General features: G+C 47.0%; 1 protein-coding gene across 3 annotated transcripts in view; it reads right to left on the bottom strand.

Annotated features, from left to right (window-relative positions):
• KIF1A (kinesin family member 1A) overlaps nt 1-20,336 on the bottom strand; it is a 3,950,406-nt gene that overhangs the window by 339,706 nt on the left and 3,590,364 nt on the right. For 2 of the 3 annotated variants that reach the window (XM_069213666.1, XM_069213667.1), the window contains one exon: nt 1,562-1,754. In XM_069213666.1, the coding sequence (XP_069069767.1) occupies nt 1,562-1,754 (193 nt within the window). Of the gene's footprint in view, nt 1-1,499; nt 1,755-20,336 lie in introns of those variants that run through there. The other variant, XM_069213668.1, reaches the window with a different exon arrangement.

Raw genomic sequence — 20,336 nt, 5'->3', positions numbered from 1 at the left:
AGTATTACTTTTATGGATATATGAAATTTCCGAATAATGTTTATATGACTTTTTCAATCATATAGTTGGATTAGCACGCTTAAGGAGTTCTTCATGTTAGCACGTAGTAAAAAATCTGTCAGTTGGAGCATCTGGGAGAGGAGTGAAGCTCACAGCCTATCAACCTGATTGGTAAGATTTCAGGTCATAAAAGGAGGTGGATAACCGTATGTAGTCTTTGGCTGTTTTAATGTTATTGAATGCTTTATTATGCACTGCTACATAACAGTATCTAAGAGGACTCCAATCTTGACAATGAGGAATATTCAAGAATGTGTATCTATGAAAGATGAAATGCTGAAGAACCTTAACACTGGTGGGTGTCCCTTTAGCCACAAGAATTCCCTTAATATCAACTTATTGAGTCAACAGACTCTTTGTTCAAGTGCATCATTGTGGAGATTACAAACACAGCACCTACATCACTGGAGCTGAACATCTTTTACTGCTACCTTGGCACCAAGAATAGATCTTTTGAGTGTTTACTTGATTATAGTGCTAATCATCTCACCTTCTCATATGATCAGATTTTCATGGGAGAATTTAATCTTCACTGAACACATAATGAAGACACCTGCACATCCCTCCTCCAGTCCTTCCTACTGAACAAGCCCCTACTATAACAATGAACCTCCCCTACCCAAGAAAAAGGGACTCAGCCGGGACCTGATTTTGATACTGGATTGGTCAGACCACTTCTTTCTTCCTTTCAAAATCATGGTATTAAAGTGCAATTTCCTTGCTAAACCACAGCAGGAAAATCTAGAGACCACCAACACACTGTCAATAGGCACTGACAAAGCCATCAGGTCAGGTTAAAGAACAGCTGCAGGAGGCACAGAAAGAGGCGGTTTGCACAGAGGCAATACGAATGGTCAGTGCGAATCTGTGCATGTCTGCGTTTGCATGTGTTAGCACATATAAGACCACATCTATTGGTTGTATCGATACTTGTTTCATAAGCGGTTGGTGTTATATTTATTTTAGTTATTCTGAGCATTTTACAATACTTTTCAGTGATGTCGCTTTAATAGGGAAATAAATATAACAACAAGAGACTAATAAGTACTCACTGCCTAGAATCAAAGTAAAATAAAGTGCTCCGCTTAGTGATAGTTCTCTAGTCTTACTTTGAGCGCAGTCTATTCTATCTGTCATTCTTTATGTGGGCTAAGGATAGGAAGAGGGTGTATTCTCCTCTATGTTTTCTTAATGGCACTGAAATATCCCTTATTTCGGCTTCCACAATACCTTCATGACAACCTCCTTCTCTTCTTGAGTACAGGCTGCTGACCTTGAGTACAAACCAATATGTAAGTTTCTACTGCTCTCCTATGCAACCCTGACATTTCCCCTTTACCATCTTCCTCTGTGACAGTCTCTTTGCCGTATCTTGAGCATAGTCACCTGACCCAACTGTCCACTGTAGTGGCTGAGGTTTCATTTTTCTCCACTTTTTTACGATACTGGAATAATCCTTAGGTGTTCCTTATGCATTACCTTAGTATAACCCCAATCTTACCTTTAGCATGGCCTGTTGATCTTCACTATACTCCACTTGGGCTGTGGACAGGTTCAAAATAGCCCTCTCCATCATGTCTTTATCGCTGTTGTAGATATAGACATACGGACGTCTCACGACCACATAGCGCTTCACCCACCCATTTGTATGTGGCTCCAGGAAGTGCAGGTTCCCCTTCTTGGATACAATCGGACTGTAGCAAAAATATTTAAAAACAGTGGAAATATTTAGTAAAATTGCAAACTCTATGTATGTAGTCATTTGTACTCATGGCAGAGCAGGAATGCAGGTTAAATATATTTATATGGTGATGGTTATATGAAATGTATATGATAATTCATATTGATTGAAATGTAAGAATGGAAGGAAAGGTTGGTGTGTTTACATGGGAATCTGTACAAAACCATCATATAGTAAACCTGAAGAAAAACAGCTACATGTGCAACGTCATTTCTAACCAAGGAAGGGCTCTTTGAAGGTAGGAATGACTTAAATAAAGAGGACTGAGCCAAGCGGATAATTATTTCACATGTGTATCCCACCACAGAAATGCAGGAACTGCAAGATGAGTTTAGGTAATGAATGCCACCAAAGAAAGAACATGGCATTCCATTTACTTTTTTTTTATTTATGCAGACTATAATCCAAGAAATATTCCAGTACATGTTAACTGTATTCATACTGTGATAGTAATTTCTTATATTCCTGGATATAATTCTTGTGATAGGACTTGCCATTTTACCTTTACCGGTTAGCCTCAGATCAACTTGAGAACATGAACCTGACCCCAGAAATGCTTGTATATTTTCATAGGTCTATCCAGATATATTAGTTTCGATAGGATATAAATGTCCAATACCCATAAAGTTAACATCTGATTCAGTGGTGCTCTGCCATTATAGGCTCATTATAACGTGCGGACAGCATTGCCAAAAAAATAAATAGTCTTTCATTTTCAAATTTAAACCCAACATAATCAGTCCAGAATCATAGACAGTGAAATATACATTTCGACTGAAATTCTATAACAAAAAAATCCTTTCAATGGGGTCATACTACCAGGCATTCAGAATGTACCAGGTCTGCTTCTTGCAATTTGCATGTAAGACAATAAGTTATTTTATTAGTATTCCATGTGAGTATCTTAGCTCCTGTGGTGTAAAAATCAAATAAATTGCTGTATTACTGGATTCATCATTTGGAATTTCTGCTTACTGAATATCTATTGCTACTGACTCTAGGTACATTTTGTGAGTAACCTTTACTTGCAACCTATTAGACCTGACAGCCTTAGGGTGGTCATCCCCCAACTTTTTGCCTGCCTCCCTCCATTTTTTCTGACTCTGTTTTTTGCTGGTTTTGTGACTCTGCACACTTTACCACTGCTGTCCACTGCTAAAGTGCATATGCTCTCTCCCCTAACTATGGTAACATTGGTTACTACCCCAACTGGCATATTTAATTTACCTGTAAGTCCCTAGTAAAGTGCACTACATTTGTCCAGGGCCTGTAAATAAAATGCTACTAGTGGGCCTGCAGCACTGCTTGTGCCACCCACATAAGTATCCCTTTAATCATATCTAAGGCCTGCCATAGCAAGGCCCGTGTGTGCAGTTTCACTGTCACTTCGACGTGGCATTTAAAACTACTTGCCAAGCCTTAAACTCCCCTTTTCACTCCTAAGGTAGGCCCTAGGTAACCCATAGGGCAGGGTGCTATGCAGGTAAAAGGCAGGACATGTTCTTATGTGTTTTACATGTCCTGTTAGTGAAAAACTCATAAATATGTTCTTCACTACTGTGAGGACTGCTCTTCTCATAGACTAGCCCTCATATACTCTTAAGTGGCACATTCTGATCTGGAAGGAGTAGCGTTGTCTTGTTTGGTATTGCCAGAACGGTAATAGAAAATCCTGCTTACTTGTGAAGTTGGATTTAATATTACTATTTTGGAAATGTCACTTTTAGAAAGTGGGCATTTCTCTGCATTTACTGCTATTTGTGCCTTACACCCTGTCTCCAATCCACGTCTGGTCTGTGCTGGTTGACAGCTCCCCTTATGCATTCCACCCAGACAACCATAAACACAGGACACTCAGTCACATCTGCATTCATCTGCATACTGAATGGGTCTTCCTGGCCTGCCCTCACACATAGGATTGATAACCCCCCACAGGGATCCTGGCAGACAGGACTGGGCTTACAGGGGAACTTGTGCATTTCAAAACCACTCTTTGAAGTTTTCCCCACTTCAAAGGCATTTTTTGGATATATAAACTTGGTCTCTCACAGCCCCCCAAAACAGACACTTCTAGACCTACACCTGCACTCTGCCAGAGGAACGGCTTGGCTGCATAAAGGACTCATATGGACTGCTTTGCTGAGAAGGACTGCTGCCCTCCTTGTTGCCTTGTTGCCATAGTGACTCTGCTGGAAGGACTTTGCCTTCCTCCTGAAGTGCTCTCCAAGGGCTTGGATTGAACTTGCTTCCTGTTTCTGAAGTTTCAGGGCCAACAAAGAGTTCACATCTTCAAAGAAACTCCTTGTGCATCAAAAATCGATGCAATGCCTGCAGAAATCGATGCAAAGCCTGCATCGTGGATGGGAAATTGCCGCACGGCTGACTGAAACGACGCAGCACCGACTTCCCAACGGAGAATTAGACGAAGCACCTGTCTTGCGATAGAAAATTCGACGCACCGCCTACCGGATCAACGCAGCGCCTGCTCCTTCTACCAGTGCGTCAAGGATTTTCAACACATCTTCCCTGGGCATCAACGTATCCCCACTTCGCAGTGAGGAACCAACACCGTGTGCCTGAAAAATTACGGAACCCCTTGTAGCATGGAAACAATGCATCATCTGTGCTGCGCCAGAAAATCCGATGCAACACCTTATTTTTCCACACATCTCCTCGTCTGCAGTCTCTGTGCGTCATTATTTTTTATGCATCCCAGGTACTGTGTGTAACAAAGAAACAACTGTTGATTTCTAAGGATTGAGATGCTTTTTAAGCTTTTAAAGGTGAATTTTCAACTTGTGCTTATTAGATCTTAGTTGTTTTGATATTATTTTATTCAGATAAATATTATCTATTTTTCTAAACCAGTGTGGTTTATTAATTTCCATCTACGTTAAGCCTGACTGCTCAGTGCCAAGCTACCAGAGGGTGGGCACAGGATAATTTGGATTGTGATGTGACTTACCCTGACTAGGATTGTGGTCCCTATTTGCAGAAGGGTGTATCCCTCTGCCAACTAGAGATCCCATTTCTAACACAAACAATACAACCGCTTTTGTGCCCATAAGCATATCTGATCCACCTTCAAAAAATGAGGTAGTACCCCAAAATCCTTTGGGGGTCATTCGCTAGCAGACTTGCAGACATTTTGGTAGGTGATTAGGTATCATTTCTTTACTAATTTCATTCAAATACACTTGCAGCTGCAAATATCTATATAACTCTTTCTGAGGAATATAAAACTCCTCCGTAATCTGCAGAAAAGTTTGCATCAGAAAATAGCCTATGTAGAAATTGTATTTTGACCCACGGGTGCCTCTGTGTGCATGTATCAATAAATACATCACTGGAATCAGTGAGGGTTTATTAATACAAGATGTTTGATACCAATCCCTATTGCCAGTGAAGCCATCATGTAGCTAGGTAACTTGTATTGACCAGTGTCAAGCACATCGATCTAAAATGGCTTCCCTGTTCAATAACTATGTCTATGAATCGACAAAGACATAGAAGGGGCATACCGCTCATGCAGATATGCCCTCACATGTGATATAATGCACCCTGGGTTGGTGATGTTAAGCATTCTGTAGGGGTGACTTACAAGTATCATAGGCAATGATAGGGGACCTGGCACATGAGGAGGTGTGACAGGTTGCATTTTCACTTTTGGCTGCACAAAGACATGCGGCCTGCGATGGCAGACTGTATGCATTTGGTGAGGGGTCCCTGAGGGTGACACAATTCATGCTGCAGCCCTGAGGGATGTTCTTTAGTACCCCAGGCATTAGGGATACCATTTACTAGGGACTTACAGAGGGTGCTAAAGGTGTTGCCAATTGGAGAAAACAACTGTACAATTTTGGCAAAGAGATCTGGCACTGGGAACCTGGTTACCAGGAACCCAGCACACTTTTAGTCAAAATCACATCAGATACCAGGCACAAAATGAGGGCTAACCATGCCAAAAAGGGTGCTTTACTACACCAGTGCAGATCCCAGCTGGGCCAATGAAAGTATAAACAATGGGACCTCAGATAGAGGAGCAGAAAGAGGGTCAACTGACTTGTTTGTGCACCATGCCACAAAGTTTTTCTCAACAACAGGCGAATACCATTTTGGTAGAGCGATGCCTGGCTGCCAAGATTACATTACAGACTTCGAGCGGAAGGTCAAAAGCTGTCACTGCTCATTCTCCACGCAAGAAGGCAGAGACTGGACATGTTCGGTGGGGAACCTCCCGTGCTGCTGCGAAAGAAGATCCTCCTGAAGGGGCAGTCTGTCTGGAAGAATCCATGGCCATGATCAATAGCTCGGGATATAAGGCTCTTCATCCCCAGTCTGGAGCCACAAGGATTACTTGGGCCCGGTTGTTCTTGATCTTCTAGAGAACTCTGGGCAGAAATGGTATGGGCAGAAAGGCTTACAAGTGGCCTGAATTCCACTCAAGATGAAAAGCGTTGCTGAGCGATTGCCGCCTTGAAAACTCAAACACATAATACTGCTGACATTGCATATTCTCTGTGGACACAAACAGATCTAACCAAGGCTCTCCCCACTGCTGAAAGAGACCTTGTGCCACCTCCAGATGGGGATGCCATTTGTGATCAACTAAAGATTGTCAGCTGAGTTTGTCCACTTTGACGTTCAGAGAGCCCGCCAGATGTTGAACCACCATGGGGAAATGCCCTGTTGTTCCAGACACGTCCAGGCGCACAGGGCCATCTGACAATGGGTCCACGACCCCACCCTGCCCTGCGTGTTGCAGTTCCACATGGCAATGGTGTTATCAGTGAACACCTGCACTACCTTCCCTTTGAGAGAGGAAAGACATGCTTTAAATGCTAGCCTATCTCCTGGAGCTCCAGCAGGTTGATGTGGAGTCCGGACTTCACCGGAGACCAGATGCCTCTCATCTCTGCCACTCCCGGGTGGCCATCGCATTCCAGGAGTGATGCATCTGTCACTACAGTCAGATCTGGTTGGGGAAGGGAGAGTAAACTGGCTCCAGCCCAGTCGCAGTTTGTTAGCCACCACTGCACATCTCGTGCAGTTCCCTCTGAAATCAGGACCATGGTGGAGAGATTCTCCTGATGCTGCACCCATTGGAACTTCAGGTCCCACTGCATAGTCCGCATGTGCCATCTGGCATGTGTCACCAGCAGGATGCAGGACGCAATGAGGCCCAGCAGCCTCAGAGTCATTCTCACCAAAATCAAGGATAGAGACCGAAAAATCAGTATCATACCCTGAAAACGAAGGACTCACCGCTTGGGAGAATAAGCCAAAAAATGCACTGTGTCCAGAACAGCTCCAATGAAAGGAAGCATCTGGGAGGCAGTCAGGTGTGACTTAGGCACATTTATAGTGAACTGCAGTGTATGCAGGAGGTTCGCAGTAGTCTGGAGGTGGGAGACAACAGCGTGGATCGAGCCCGCCTTTAACAGCCAGTCATCCAGATGGGGAAGATTGAAATCCCTGATCTGCATAGATGACCTTGGTGAACACTCGAGTGGCGCTGGTAAGGCCAAAGGGGAGCATGGTGAACTGAAAGTGCTTGTCGCCTACCATGGACCGCAAGTAAAAACTGTGGGCCAGCAGGATGGGAATGTGAAAATAAGTGTCCTGCAAGTCCAAAGTTACCATCCAGTCTCTTGGGTCTGAGCCAGAGTGAGCATTTTGAATTGGTCCTTCTTGAGAAAGAGATTGAGGGACCAAATGTCTGGGATAGGGCAACGTCCCTTTTCCTTTTTGAGCACCAGAAAGTAGCGGGAATAGCAACCACGACCTACTTCTCGAACAGGGATGCTTTATGGCTCTCTTGGCCAAGAGAGCCATACCTTCCTTGCAGAGAAGTGCAAAGTAATACTCCAACGTTCGATCTAGGGATGGTGGCATGGGTGGAGGGTAGTCTTGAATTTCGGGGGAGTAGCCCCTTCGGACTATCTGCAAAACCCACCTGTCTGATGTGATGAACTGCCAGCAGAGCAGGTAAAGGTGAATCCTACCTCCAACTAGACCCTGGTGAGGAAGTGTCAGACTAGGAAGGTTTGGAGGCAGCTGCAGGGGCAAGAACGGTGGACTAGCCAGAATGTTGGCTCCTTGGTCCACCAGGACAGTGGATTCCACGTACCCGGCCACGCAGAGGCTAGGCAGCATGCGCATCACAGTGGCTGCAGGGAAACAGATGTGGCTGGGCGCCCCTTCTGTAGCCACAAAAGGGGCAAAAAGCAGACTGAGGTGGGTGAGGAACTGCCGCAAAGCCCAAGGAAGTGGCCATATCATGAGAATCCTTCAAGTGCTGAGTCTGCTTTTTCTCCGAAGAGACAGGTGGCATCAAAGGGCATGTCCAGAAGTTTAGCTTGGACATCCCCCGAAAAACGAGATATCCTTAACCAGACGTAGTGCCAAAGGGCCACTGGCGATGCAACTGCTTTGTCCAGTAAGTCAGCGGTGTCCATTCTACATCAGATCGTGAACTTTGCTGCATCAATCCCATCGGCAACAGCTTGAGAGCGTACAACCCGGGCCTCTTCCTGAATCTGTGGCAGTACTAGTGCAACTGTATCCCACAGCATGTGGGGAGTAAAAGCCCAAAAGGCATGCGATGTTCACGGATTGCAATGCCAGGCTGGAGGAAGAAAACATCATCTTCCCAATTTAGCCCAGCCTCTTGAATTCCCTATCTGGTAGTGTGGAAGGGAACGTGCCCTGGGATGTAGAGGCTTGGATAACCAAGCTCTCAGGGGTGAGGTGTTGCATCAGGAACACTGGCTCATTTGGAGCAGGTAGATTGCAGCGGGAAATAGTCCATCTCATAGTAGCCTCTGTGCTGGGTTTGAACCAGGTACCCAGCAGGACATCAGTAAGAGCTTCATTAAAGGGCAAAAGGGATTCAGAGGATGAAGCTCCAGGCTTAATCACCTCTGTCAGGAGGTTACTCCTGACTGCCACTGAAGGCAGCTCGAGGCCCAGGACCTTGGCCACTCTTCGCACCACCATGGAATAGCAGTCTCCTTCCTCCATAGCCACAGTGGGGGGAGAAAGCATGCCAGTGTCAGGGAAGTATTCAAACCACTGGCTCCATCCATTTATATACACCAGTCCATAGGGTCCTGTAGCTGGTAATCCAGAGGGTCCAGCGACCCCTCCCATTCCTCACCATATACCAACCCATAAGAATAAAGATCAGGATTCGAAATAGTGGGCAAGGCCCCTGTCGAAGTCAGAATCTGCATCACAGGATGTTGGTCCGGCTCCGTGTCAGAGTCGGCAATGAGGATGGAGTCAACACCACCTGGGGGCACGTGCCGCAGGGGAAGGTCAAGGTGGTATGACTGAAGCTGGTTCAGATCCAGAAACACGAGTGTGGAAACCAAGAGGCCCCTTTCTACACTGCGGGCCTGAGGGCGCTCCGGCAGGGTCAGACTGCCCAAAGATGAAGCGCATGGCCTCGAAAACTCTTTGTTGGATAGCGGTCACTTCGGCTCGGGGAGGTGTGGAGCCAACCCAGATGCAGGTTCCAAGAACAGAGGCCTGAAACAATGACAATCCTTTTCCCTCGCCTTGTTGGTCGAAGGACAGGGTGAAGTAGAAGAACGTTTGCTCTTCTTTGACTTCTTCTTGGGCCTCGACTTACCTGAGCATCCCAAGGACTTGGAGTGGGACGATGAAGAAGGGGGGCTTCGCAATTGATCCCAGGACCTTCCCCTCGACTGAGATCTAGACCTAGACGGAGCCAAGTACCAGGTCGCAAGAAACTTTAGGCACCGCTCCCTCAAAGCTTTCGGAATCCTGGACCGACACTCGACCACGACTCCAGGTCGTGGTCGCACTCCAGACACCATGGGCCATATTTATACTTTTTGACGCAAAACTGCGCTAATGCAGTTTTGCGTCAAAAAAATTTGCGCCGGCTAACGCCATTCTGAAGCGCCATGCGGGCGCCGTATTTAATCAATGACGTTATCCGGCGTTAGCCACCGGCGCTGCCTGGTGTGCGTGGAAAAAAACGACGTACACCAGGCAGCGCCGGCGTAGGGGGATATGGGGCTTGGGCGTCAAGAAATGGGGCAAATCAGGTTGAGGCAATTTTTTCGCCTCAACCCGATTTGCGCCATTTTTTTTCACTCCCAACCCCCATAGAAATGACTCCTGTCTTAGCAAAGACAGGAGTCATGCCCCCTTACCCAATGGCCATGCCCAGGGGACTTCTGGCCCCTGGGCATGGTCATTGGGCATAGTGGCATGTAGGGGGGCACAAATCAGGCCCCCCTATGCCACAAAAAAAAAACAAAAAAAACACTTACCTGAACTTACCTTAATGTCCCTGGGATGGGTCCCTCCAGCCTTGGGTGTCCTCCTGGGGTGGGCAAGGGTGACAGGGGGTGTCCCTGGGGGCATGGGAGGGCACCTCTGGGCTCCTTCAGAGCCCACAGGTCCCTTAACGCCTGCCTTTTGCAGGCGCTAAAAAACGGCGCAAAAGCGGCCGTACGTCATTTTTTTTGACCCGCCCACTCCCGGGTGTGAATTTTGCCCGGGAGTATAAATCCGACGCACATGCCTCGGAGTCGATTTTTTAGACGTGAACGCCTACCTTGCATCTCATTAACGCAAAGTAGGTGTCCACGCTAAAAAATGACGCAAACTCCATGGACTTTGGCGCTAGACACGTCTAACGCCAAAGTATAAATATGGAGTTAGTTTTGCGTCGAAATTGCGTAAAAAAAAACAACGCAATTCCGGCGCAAACGGAGTATAAATATGCCCCCATGAGCACACAAGGTGCAGATCCATTACGGACATCGCCCATTGACAGGATCCGCAAGGCTTGAACCAGGTCTTACGATAAGACATCCGCAACGCACCATGAGTGTAGACACTCAAAAATATTAGACAAAAAGTAAAAAAAGACTAGTAAAAAAATCACTGAGGGGTAGCTCTTCTTCGGATCAGTGCCAGGCTGCGCAGTAAGAAAAGAACTGATGTCAGCACGCTGGGGTGGTGCCTATATGGGACCACGGATTTCATATCTAGCGTGTACAGTATGAAGCTGACGACGGATGCAGAGCCAATCAACGCCATCTAATGGCACGCAGGGGTGCTGCTCGAGAAAAATCTCCGGATCCAGACTGATGCCTGGAGGAAATTCTAAGGTAAGAAATCTACATCTAGATGTCTCTATCAGATATCATGATGTTCGATAAATTTTTTCAAGAATTGTTCCTTACAAAATGAATATAAACTCGGCAACAGCGGGTATTGCTATATAGCACCTCCTGTAACTGGGAAAGTATTGTAAGTGACACTGTTAATGGTTACCATTTCCAAAACATTTTGATCGATACTCTATATCAATTTCATTGCTACTTCAGGAAAACCAAAACGATGACTCATCCCTCAAAGAAATGTAAATTTATCTGATCAAATGCTTTCTGAACATTTGCAGCAATTAGTCATAAGAAATGTGGATTCTGCCCAGTCAATTAATATGCAGCTAAGTTGGTATGTGCCTACCTGGTTAAAGCTGTATTGCCAAGTAGTGACCCACTTAGTAATTACTAGATTAATCTGATATACTAAGATTTCTGTGTAAATATTTAGGCCTTGCATGAAGGGAATATCTTTTAATTTTACTAAAATTGTGTGTATTATATACTTACTGATAGGGGCTTTTAGCCAATCCCCTTCATTCATTGGTCTGTTTTTTGTGTCATTCACATTTTAATTCCTTCCACCTCAGCATACAGCATTGAGCAATTGGTAAGCCCCCTTCAACCATTTACTAAGTGACTGGAATCTGCCCTTTCACAAACAGAAAATCCACACAAATAGTAATTCCCTGACGTGCCAAGCACTAGTATGGAAATGTGTGCTATTTGAGACCAGCAAAAATATTTTGGCTTTCAGTATTTATTTTCATAGGTGGAATTAGCTCTACAATATCAAAATATCTGTAGTATTAAAAATTAAGATGTCCTGATGAATAAACAGTGAAATGTCAGGTGACTTAAAATTATTTCAGACTAATCACTTAAATTGACATCACTTCAAAACCTACTCAGTGCTCTTTCAAATAACATACAAGATAAAATGAGGATTGGTGATGTTATTGATCTGATTCAGCTGTTTCCAATAAAAAGATAGTATATCAAGTAACTGGAAGAACTATAGCCAGAAATAGAACCATTCTGGTGAGCTCATCTCTCTGAACTCCTACACAGCCATCTAACCACATATCCATAACTATATCAACCTCGCAACTATCCTGGATACCATTTGGAAGTAATGACCTTATCAAATTGCAAACTTGTTTAGTGCTACGCCCCATTAATGACAATTTGATTGTCCTAACGGGATAATCAAGCTGAAAAGGACAAGTTAATTAGCTCAGTAACTCCTTATCTGTTAGATACAATATTCTTTAACACAGAATTTCTCCCAGGAATCAGTCTGGATCTGGAGCTTTTTCTCAAGCAGTACCTTTGCGTGCTGTTAGATGGCGTCCATCAGCTCCGCGTCCGCCATCAGTGTCGTCCGTGACAGATATGACGTTGCGGGTCCTATACCGGCGCCAACTTTCCACGCCGGAAGCACAGAGCCATGAAGAACACAGACCACTGGTGCATCAAAAGTATTACCCTGAAAGGAAGTCCCTGTCCCAAAAAATCAGTTTGCAGAGCGGGGAAGATGGGTGGGTCGGTAAGGAATCTGCAACTAGATACTGTCTCTACCAGACAAGGCGTTACCAAAGGTAAGTAACTTGTCCATCTGATAGACACATCTAATTACAGATTCCTTACATTAGAATAGATAACCAAGCAGTACCATCCCCGGAGGTAGGTCTACGCACTAAGGTCATGCTAGAAAGTCCTGCAGGACCAAACGGGCAAAGTGCCCATCCCTACAGATGTGACTGTCCAGGCGGTAGTGTTTGGTAAACATGTGCAGAGATGCCCATGTTGTTGCCTGACAGATGTCAAGGACTGGAACTCCACATGCTAACGGAGTGGACGCAGCTTTAGCACTGGTAGAATGAGCATGCAAACCTTCAGAGGGATGCTTAAAAGCCACTGTGCAGCACATTTTAATGCAGAGTATGACCCATATGGCGATGGTTCACTTCTGTACTGCCCGACCTTTCTTTGCACCAACTTGACCAAAAAAAGATTTGATCAACCACGCAGAACTCTTTTGTATGATCGAGGTAGAACACCAATGCACTTTTTTGGTCCAGGCGGTGGAGTCTCTCCTCTTCCTTAGAAGTATGTGGGGGTGCGTAAAAAGTAGGAAAGGTGAGGGATTGGCCTACACTGAAGGACCCATCAGATGTTGAACCACCAGCAAAATGCCCTGATGTTCCAGCCACATCCAGAGGTGCAGAGCCTCCTGACAAAGAGTCCATGACCCCACACAACCCTGCTTGTTGCAGTACCACATGGCAGTGGTGTTGTCTGTGAACACCTGCACTAACTTTCCCTTGAGAGAGGAAAGAAATGCTTTCAATGCTAGTCTGATCACACGGAGCCCCCATCAGGTTGATGTGGAGTCCAGACTCGGCTGGACACCAGATGCCTCTGTTCTCCAACTCTCCCAGATGGCTGTGCCAGCCCAGGAGTGAAGCATCTGTCACTACTGTCAGATCTGGTTGGGGAAGGGAGGGGGATCTGCCTCAGACCCAGTCGCAGTTCACTAGCCACCACTGCAGATCTTGCTCAGTTCCCTCCAAGATCAGGACCATGACAAAGCGATGCCACCAGTGCTTAATTTGAAAATAAAGAGGTGCCGGTGCTCAAAGCCCTTCTCTTAAGCATGAGGCTGCTGTAATTAAATCTACCAGCACTGATGAATACTAAGGCAGCGCAATCCTGAAGCCATCTCGGGCCTCTTCAATCCATTTACGGCCACCCCTGCCCCTTCAGATCATCCTGCAACTTTCTACTTTCTCCCTTTATGACGCTTTTCAGTTTTTCCTTTTTCCGTCTTTCCCATATGTGTCTTTTGCACGTAGCAAATGCTTGAGGCATAATATTAAGCCCCGGCCCTCACAAATAAGTGCCGGTACTCAGCATCGGAAACAAAAAGCATAAATTAGGCACTGGATGCCCCTGATTCTGCGCCCACTGGAACTTCAGGTCCCATGGCAGAGTCTGCACATGCCAACTGGCATGTGTCACTAGCAGGATGAAGGAGGCCCACTATCTCAGAGTCATTCTCACCGAAATTCAGGATAGAGGCTGAAATATCGGTGTAGGGAGCTGGGTTCTGGTTACAGTACCCCCCCCCCCCCCACTTTTTGTCTAGTTTTTAGATGACTGAAGGGCACTGGGTTCCTGCTAACAAGGTCCCCAGTGCCAGTGTTCCTTCCCTAAAACAAGACACCTGGTCACTTGATCCCCAAGTAGCCAGGCCCTTCCGCACCTCTATAAGTCCCTAATAAATGGTACCCTTTGTACCTAAGGCATGGGAACTGAAAAGGGCCCCTCAGAGCTGCAGCACGACTTGTGACATTTTTCATGAAGACTGCCATTGCAGGCTGTGTGACAAGGTGCTCCCAAAATTGAAAACACGACATGGCACACATGTCACCTAAAACACTGCTTGTAATATCTTTAAGTCACCCCTACAGCAGGCCTTCAGTCCTAAGGCAGGGTGCATTATATTACAAGTGAGGGCATATATACACTCGCAAATATGCCCCTACCATGTCTTTGTTGATTCTTAGACATAGTAAGTGAGCAGGGAAGCCATTTTGAATCCAGTGCTGGACACTGGTCAATACGAGTTCCTCCGCCACAATATGGCATCTATGAACCTAGGGATGTTTGGTATCAAACATCTTGTATTAATAAACCCTCACTGATTCCAATGATGGATTTATTAATAAATGCTCCCAGAGGGCTCCTCAGAGGTGCCCTCTGAAAAACCTACCAGCTGCTGGTGGGCTCACTGGCCAGCCTGCCACCGACAATAATCTGACCTCCCAGGGTGAGAGCCTCCACTCTTGAAAGGTCAGAAACAAAAGCCTGCCCAGACTGGGGTGTTACCCATCCCTCCCCACAGGATGACCTGCATTCCAAGGCAGGAGCTTCAAAGAAGCCCACTGCCATTGGCATGCAGATGTGGCCGTCCTCAGAGGCAGATGCCAACCCCCCTGCTCGTGGTCCCATCTGGCACCTGGACAGACAGCAAAATTAGCTATGCAGGAAGCGCGTCACACTTCCACATTGGGAACACCCCTAGGGTGACCAGCCTAAGTGGACACGACTTTGGAAAATCCGCCATCTTGCATGTGGTGGAAGTTAAGAACTGTGGACAGACTGATGCCTACTCCCCACAGAAAGTGGTCATATAGGGGGTGAAGTGACCCCAAGGGTAAGTAGCCCTTTGGCTACCACCCTTCACTCCTCTTAACGCCCCCTACATTGAGTATTTAAGGGACCCCCTGATACCAGATCATCAGATCTTCGCTGCACACAAAAGAAGGAGTGGACAAAAAGCCTGCTGAACCCGGGAACAGAGGAGCATGACTGACTTGGCGCCATCCCTGCTGGCCTGCCTGCTGCACCCGACCCTCGAGGAGCAACTGACCTGTCCTGCCGCTGCAGTATCCAAGAAACGGAGAGAGCTTCCATTGCTTTGCCAATCGCCAGAAGGAACTCCCTTGGAGTAGAGGAGCAGCTCCTCTACATCCGAAGGCACCCAAGAAAGACCTGAGAAGACCGGGACCTTCAGAAACCGAGCCACCCAGCCTGTGTAGAACTGGGCCAACGGTGTCAGCTAGGTCCCCAGGCCCTCCAGAAAAGAAGCCCACCCTGTGCTTTCCCACTGTGCACTTCACAACTGCATCTGCAGACTGCTTCTGCAGACTTCCCTGTAGCTGCAAGTAACCAGGAGGCAAAAACCAGACACCCTGGGACACCTCTGCATCCGTCCGGCCCGTACCAAGAAGAAGAGAACCACATCTCCCCACCTCATGAGACCTGAGCCCACTTGATGACTTGGTAGGACTGGACCCCCAGTTGCTGCCTGCAGAGTGTTTCTACAGGCCACCAGGCAACAGCGAGGAACTCCAATAGTGGATCCGATGCCAGAAGACACCTGTGCACCTGTGCACACAGCCCGAGGATGAGTGGACTGAAAGTGTCCCCACATGCCTGAGGACCTCAAAGGTCAAGCCCCTTTATGGGTTCCCCTGGACTGCCCTTCTAGTCCATCCCAGCAGCAACTTTGTAACTGGACCGATTCCCATAGACTTGAATGTGACACCCGATGCCATAACACATCTCTGCAACGAGATGCACCAGAGCTCCCTTAGATGACCTGTTGATGTGGCCTTGGACTTTGCCCCAAACTCACCTTAAGCCCAGAAGATTGGTCTCTAACCTTTTGACTTCTGTGGACCCCCACATCATCATTACTGGAACCCGGGGACCCCCACTGAATCATTATTCAAATCCAGGGACCCACACTTAGTAATTACTGAAAGCTGGGGACCTAATATTATTTACTTTTCTAAGCAGTCGCAGACCCCCTGTGGAGGCTTCGCGGACCCCCAGGGGTTCCCGGACCATAGGTTGGGAACCACTGCTCTATAGGATAACATTACCAAATCTGAAAATATTTAAACTGTCGACTTTTGAAAATGCTAAAATTTCATAACTCAAAAATTACTCACCTGATTCCGGTGATCTTGGTATCTAACTTTATATAAAAGGATGTGTTATATTTTATAAATTGGTGTTGGATTTCTTTATTGAGTGTGTGTTCTCACTTACTGCATTAGTGTGTGTTTTACATGCCTAGCACTACCCTCTGATATGCCAAACTGCTCGACCACACTACTCAAAAAGAGAGCATTTGGGATGTCAGTTGTGCCTCTGTGATACCTCTGAGCACTGGTTGGACCCTTGGCACACGGTACTTAATTTTGGGCCACTATATAAAGAGCCAGCTTCCTATAATTGATATCAAATCCTGAATATCATGGACTTGCTGCTCTGGAGAATAAGCCCAAAACTGCACTGTGTCCAGAACAGCTCTGATGAAAGGGAGTGTCTGAGGGGGAGCCAGGTCTGACTTCTTCGCGTTTATAGTGAACCCCAGCTAATACAGGAGGTCTGCTGTAGTCTGGAGGTGGTAGATGACAGCCTGGGATGAACACGCCTTCAACATCCTGTCACCGAGGTAAGGGAAGACGGAAAACCCTGATCTGCGCAGATGAACTTCAACCACTGCCATCACCTTGGTGAACACCCCAGGGGCGATGGTAAGGCCAAAGGGGAGCACAGTGAACTTAAAGTGCTCTTGGCCTACCGTGAACCACAAGTAACGTCTGTGGGCAGGCAGGACGGGAATATGGAAATAAGCGTCCTGCAAGTCCAACGCTACCATCCAGTCTCCTGGGTCCAGGGCAGATAAAACTTGAGCCAGAATGAGCATTTTGAACTTCTCCGTGCTGAGGAAGAGATTAAGAGATCAAAGGTCTAGGATAGGGCTGAGGTCCTTTTTGGGTACCAGAGAGTAGCAACCACGTCCTACCTCTGGCACTAGAACCCTCTCTATGGCTCCCTTGGCCATGAGAGGCATAACTTCCTTCCGGAGAAGTGCCAAGTGATCCTCCATCATCCAATCATAGGATGTTGGCATGGACGGAGTGGTAGTCTGGTGGGGAGGGAGTAGACCCGTCAGACTGTCTGCAAAACCCATCTGTCTGACGTGATGGATTGCCAGTAGACCATGTGATAGCAGATCCCGCTTTCGACTGGTCTTTGGTGGGGATGAGTCAAACCAGGAAAGTTTGGAGGCTGCTGCAGGGGATTGGGGGGGGGGGGGGGGGGGGCAGTGGACTGGCCAGGCCACTGGATCCCTAATCCATGAGGGTGGTAGATCCCACAGCCATGCAAAGGCTGGACAGCGTGCGCAGCACGGTGGCTGGACGAGAACGGACGTGGCTGGGCACCCCTTCCGTAGACACAAAAGGGGTGAAAAGCAGACTGAGGGGGATAAGGGGCAGCTGTGAGGCCCAAGGACCTGACCACAGCACGAGTACCCTTGAAGCGCTCGAGCACCAAGGCTGCTTTCAGTCTGAAGAGACGGGTGCCATCAAAGGGCATGTCCAAAAGGTTGACTTCGACATCCCCTGAAAAGCCATGCATTCTCAACTGGGCATGGCAAATAAGGGCGAGTCGGTTGCGTCCAGTCCACATCATGTTATGAACTTTGCTGCGTCTCTCCCATCAGCAACTGCTTGGGAAAGTACAGCCCGGGCTGCCTCCAGGACCTGTGGCAGCACTTGTGCAACCGTATCCCATAGCATGTGAGAATAATGGCCCAAAAGGCATGCAGTGCTCATAGACAGCAATGCTAGGCTGGCAGGGGAAAACATCCAGCCTCTTGAAATCCCTATCTGGGGGTGTGGTATGGAATGGGCCATGGGAGGTAGAAGCTTGGATGACCAAGCTCTCAAGGGTGGGGTATTGCATAAGGAACCTTGGGTCGCCCAGAGCAGGGCGATGGCAGTTGGCAAATTGTACTGTTCACAGGAGCCCCTGCACTGGGTTTGGGCCAGGTGCCCAGTAGGACATCTGTAAGGGCTTCATTGAAGGGGAGCATGAATTCGCAAGATGAAGCTGCAGGCTGAAGCACTTCTGTCAGGAGATTAGTCCTGACTGCCACCAAAGGCAACTCAAGGTCCTGGACGTCAGCTGGTCTTCGCACCATCACAGAATACGAAGCACCTCCTCCATAGCCACAGTAGGAGGAGAAAGCATGCCAGTATCTTGAGTGGTATCCAGACCACTGGCTTCCCCCAAGTCCTTCCACCAGTCTACAGATTTTTGGAGATGGTATTCTAAAGGGTCCAGCAACCTCTCCAATTCCTTGCCATAATCTAGCCTATAGAAATAAGGCTGAGGATCCAACAAAGGGACCAAGGCCCGCCATGTCGGAGTTGGCAACGAGGATGGGGAAGGCACCGCCCAGGGCATGGGTGGCACCGAGAACCTTGGCGTCAGGATCGGTGTCGGGAAAAGTCGAGATGGTACGACCGATGCCAGTCCAGATCCAAGCAGGGATCCCTGGGTGCCCCTCAGAGCCGATGGCAAAGCCATCGGCGCAGAACCCGAACAGGCTCCTTTCAATTCCGCAGGGCCCAAAGGCGCACCAGCAGAATTGGATTGGCCAAAAATTAGGCCCCTAACCTCACAAAATTCTTTTGTGCAGGGGTCGCTCCGACTCCCAGAAACTCAGGGAGGCACAGACTTGACCCAGACGCAGTGTCTGCAGATGGAGGCCTAGACAGATGACACTCCCTTGTCTCGTCAGCTGACAGACGAGGTGAAGTTGAAGAACTTCATCTTCTTCAACTTCTTCTTATGCTTCAACTAACCCAACCCTCCCGAGGACTCAGGGTGGGACAACAATGACAACAATGACGGAGGACTCAGCGACTGCTCCCAAGACCTTCCTCTCGACCAGGAACTCGACTTGCACGGAGTCGAGCATTGGACCGCCATCAGCTTCAGGGACCGCTCCCTTAAAGCCTTTGGATGCATGGCCCGGCACTCAGAGCATGGTCTTCCTTGAAGACATCCCCTGACTCACCAGGAGTTAAACAACTCAAAAAAAGTTGACAAAAAGTAAAAAAAGACCAGTAAAAAAATGAATGAAGGGTAGCTTTTTCTTCAGATCAGAGCTGGCTTGTGCAGTGAGAGAAGAACTGACGTCAGCACTCTGGGGTGGGCCTATATAGGACCCACAATGTCATATCCGCCATTGACAATGATGGATGCGGAGCCATCTACGCCACCTAAAGGAGTGCAGGGTTGCTGCTCGAGAAAAATCTCCGGATCCAGACTGATGCCTGGGGAAATTCTAAGGTACGGAATCTGCAACTAGATGCCAGTAATACATCTAGAAGAGTCTGTGGAAACACTAGTTACAAACATTTTGGATTTGAACACCAAATCTCTGGCTCTAATCAGAATCTTCCATCAACACCCACTGGGAAAACTTTTCAACCCTACCCCAGTAAAAGAGGGCTGAACAAAATTGAGAACACTGAACTAAAAGCTCAACAGCAGGAATAATAAATTCACAAAAAACATCATAACTTAGCTCCACATGAGCTATTTCCTATTTTCCAGCAAAAAAGTACAACCACAAAAGCTTGAAATAACAAATAAACCAAAAGCATCAAGTGAGGGACCAGTTAACACTGAACATTCCTCAGAAAGCAATGTTCTTATAATAGGCGATAATTCCTTACACATAACAGGGTCAGCATCTATCTCTGAGGAAATAACAATTCCCACTTGTTTACCTACAGCAGGTTTAACTAAAAACAAATCATAAACAACATCACTGAGTCCAGAGGGCAAAACAAATCAACATCCTTTTTCACAACCTCTGATGGAAAACTTTAAGAATGAACTTGTTCAAAGTCTTGCAGAGGGTCTCAACAATATCACAAATTCAAAGTCTTGCAGAGGGTCTCAACAATATCACAAAGTTCCTTCTACAATCCAAAAAATATCAT

The sequence above is a fragment of the Pleurodeles waltl genome, chromosome 11 (genome assembly GCF_031143425.1).
Source record: "Pleurodeles waltl isolate 20211129_DDA chromosome 11, aPleWal1.hap1.20221129, whole genome shotgun sequence".
Lineage (NCBI taxonomy): Eukaryota > Metazoa > Chordata > Amphibia > Caudata > Salamandridae > Pleurodeles > Pleurodeles waltl.
This window is presented reverse-complemented; position numbering and strand designations above follow the sequence as displayed.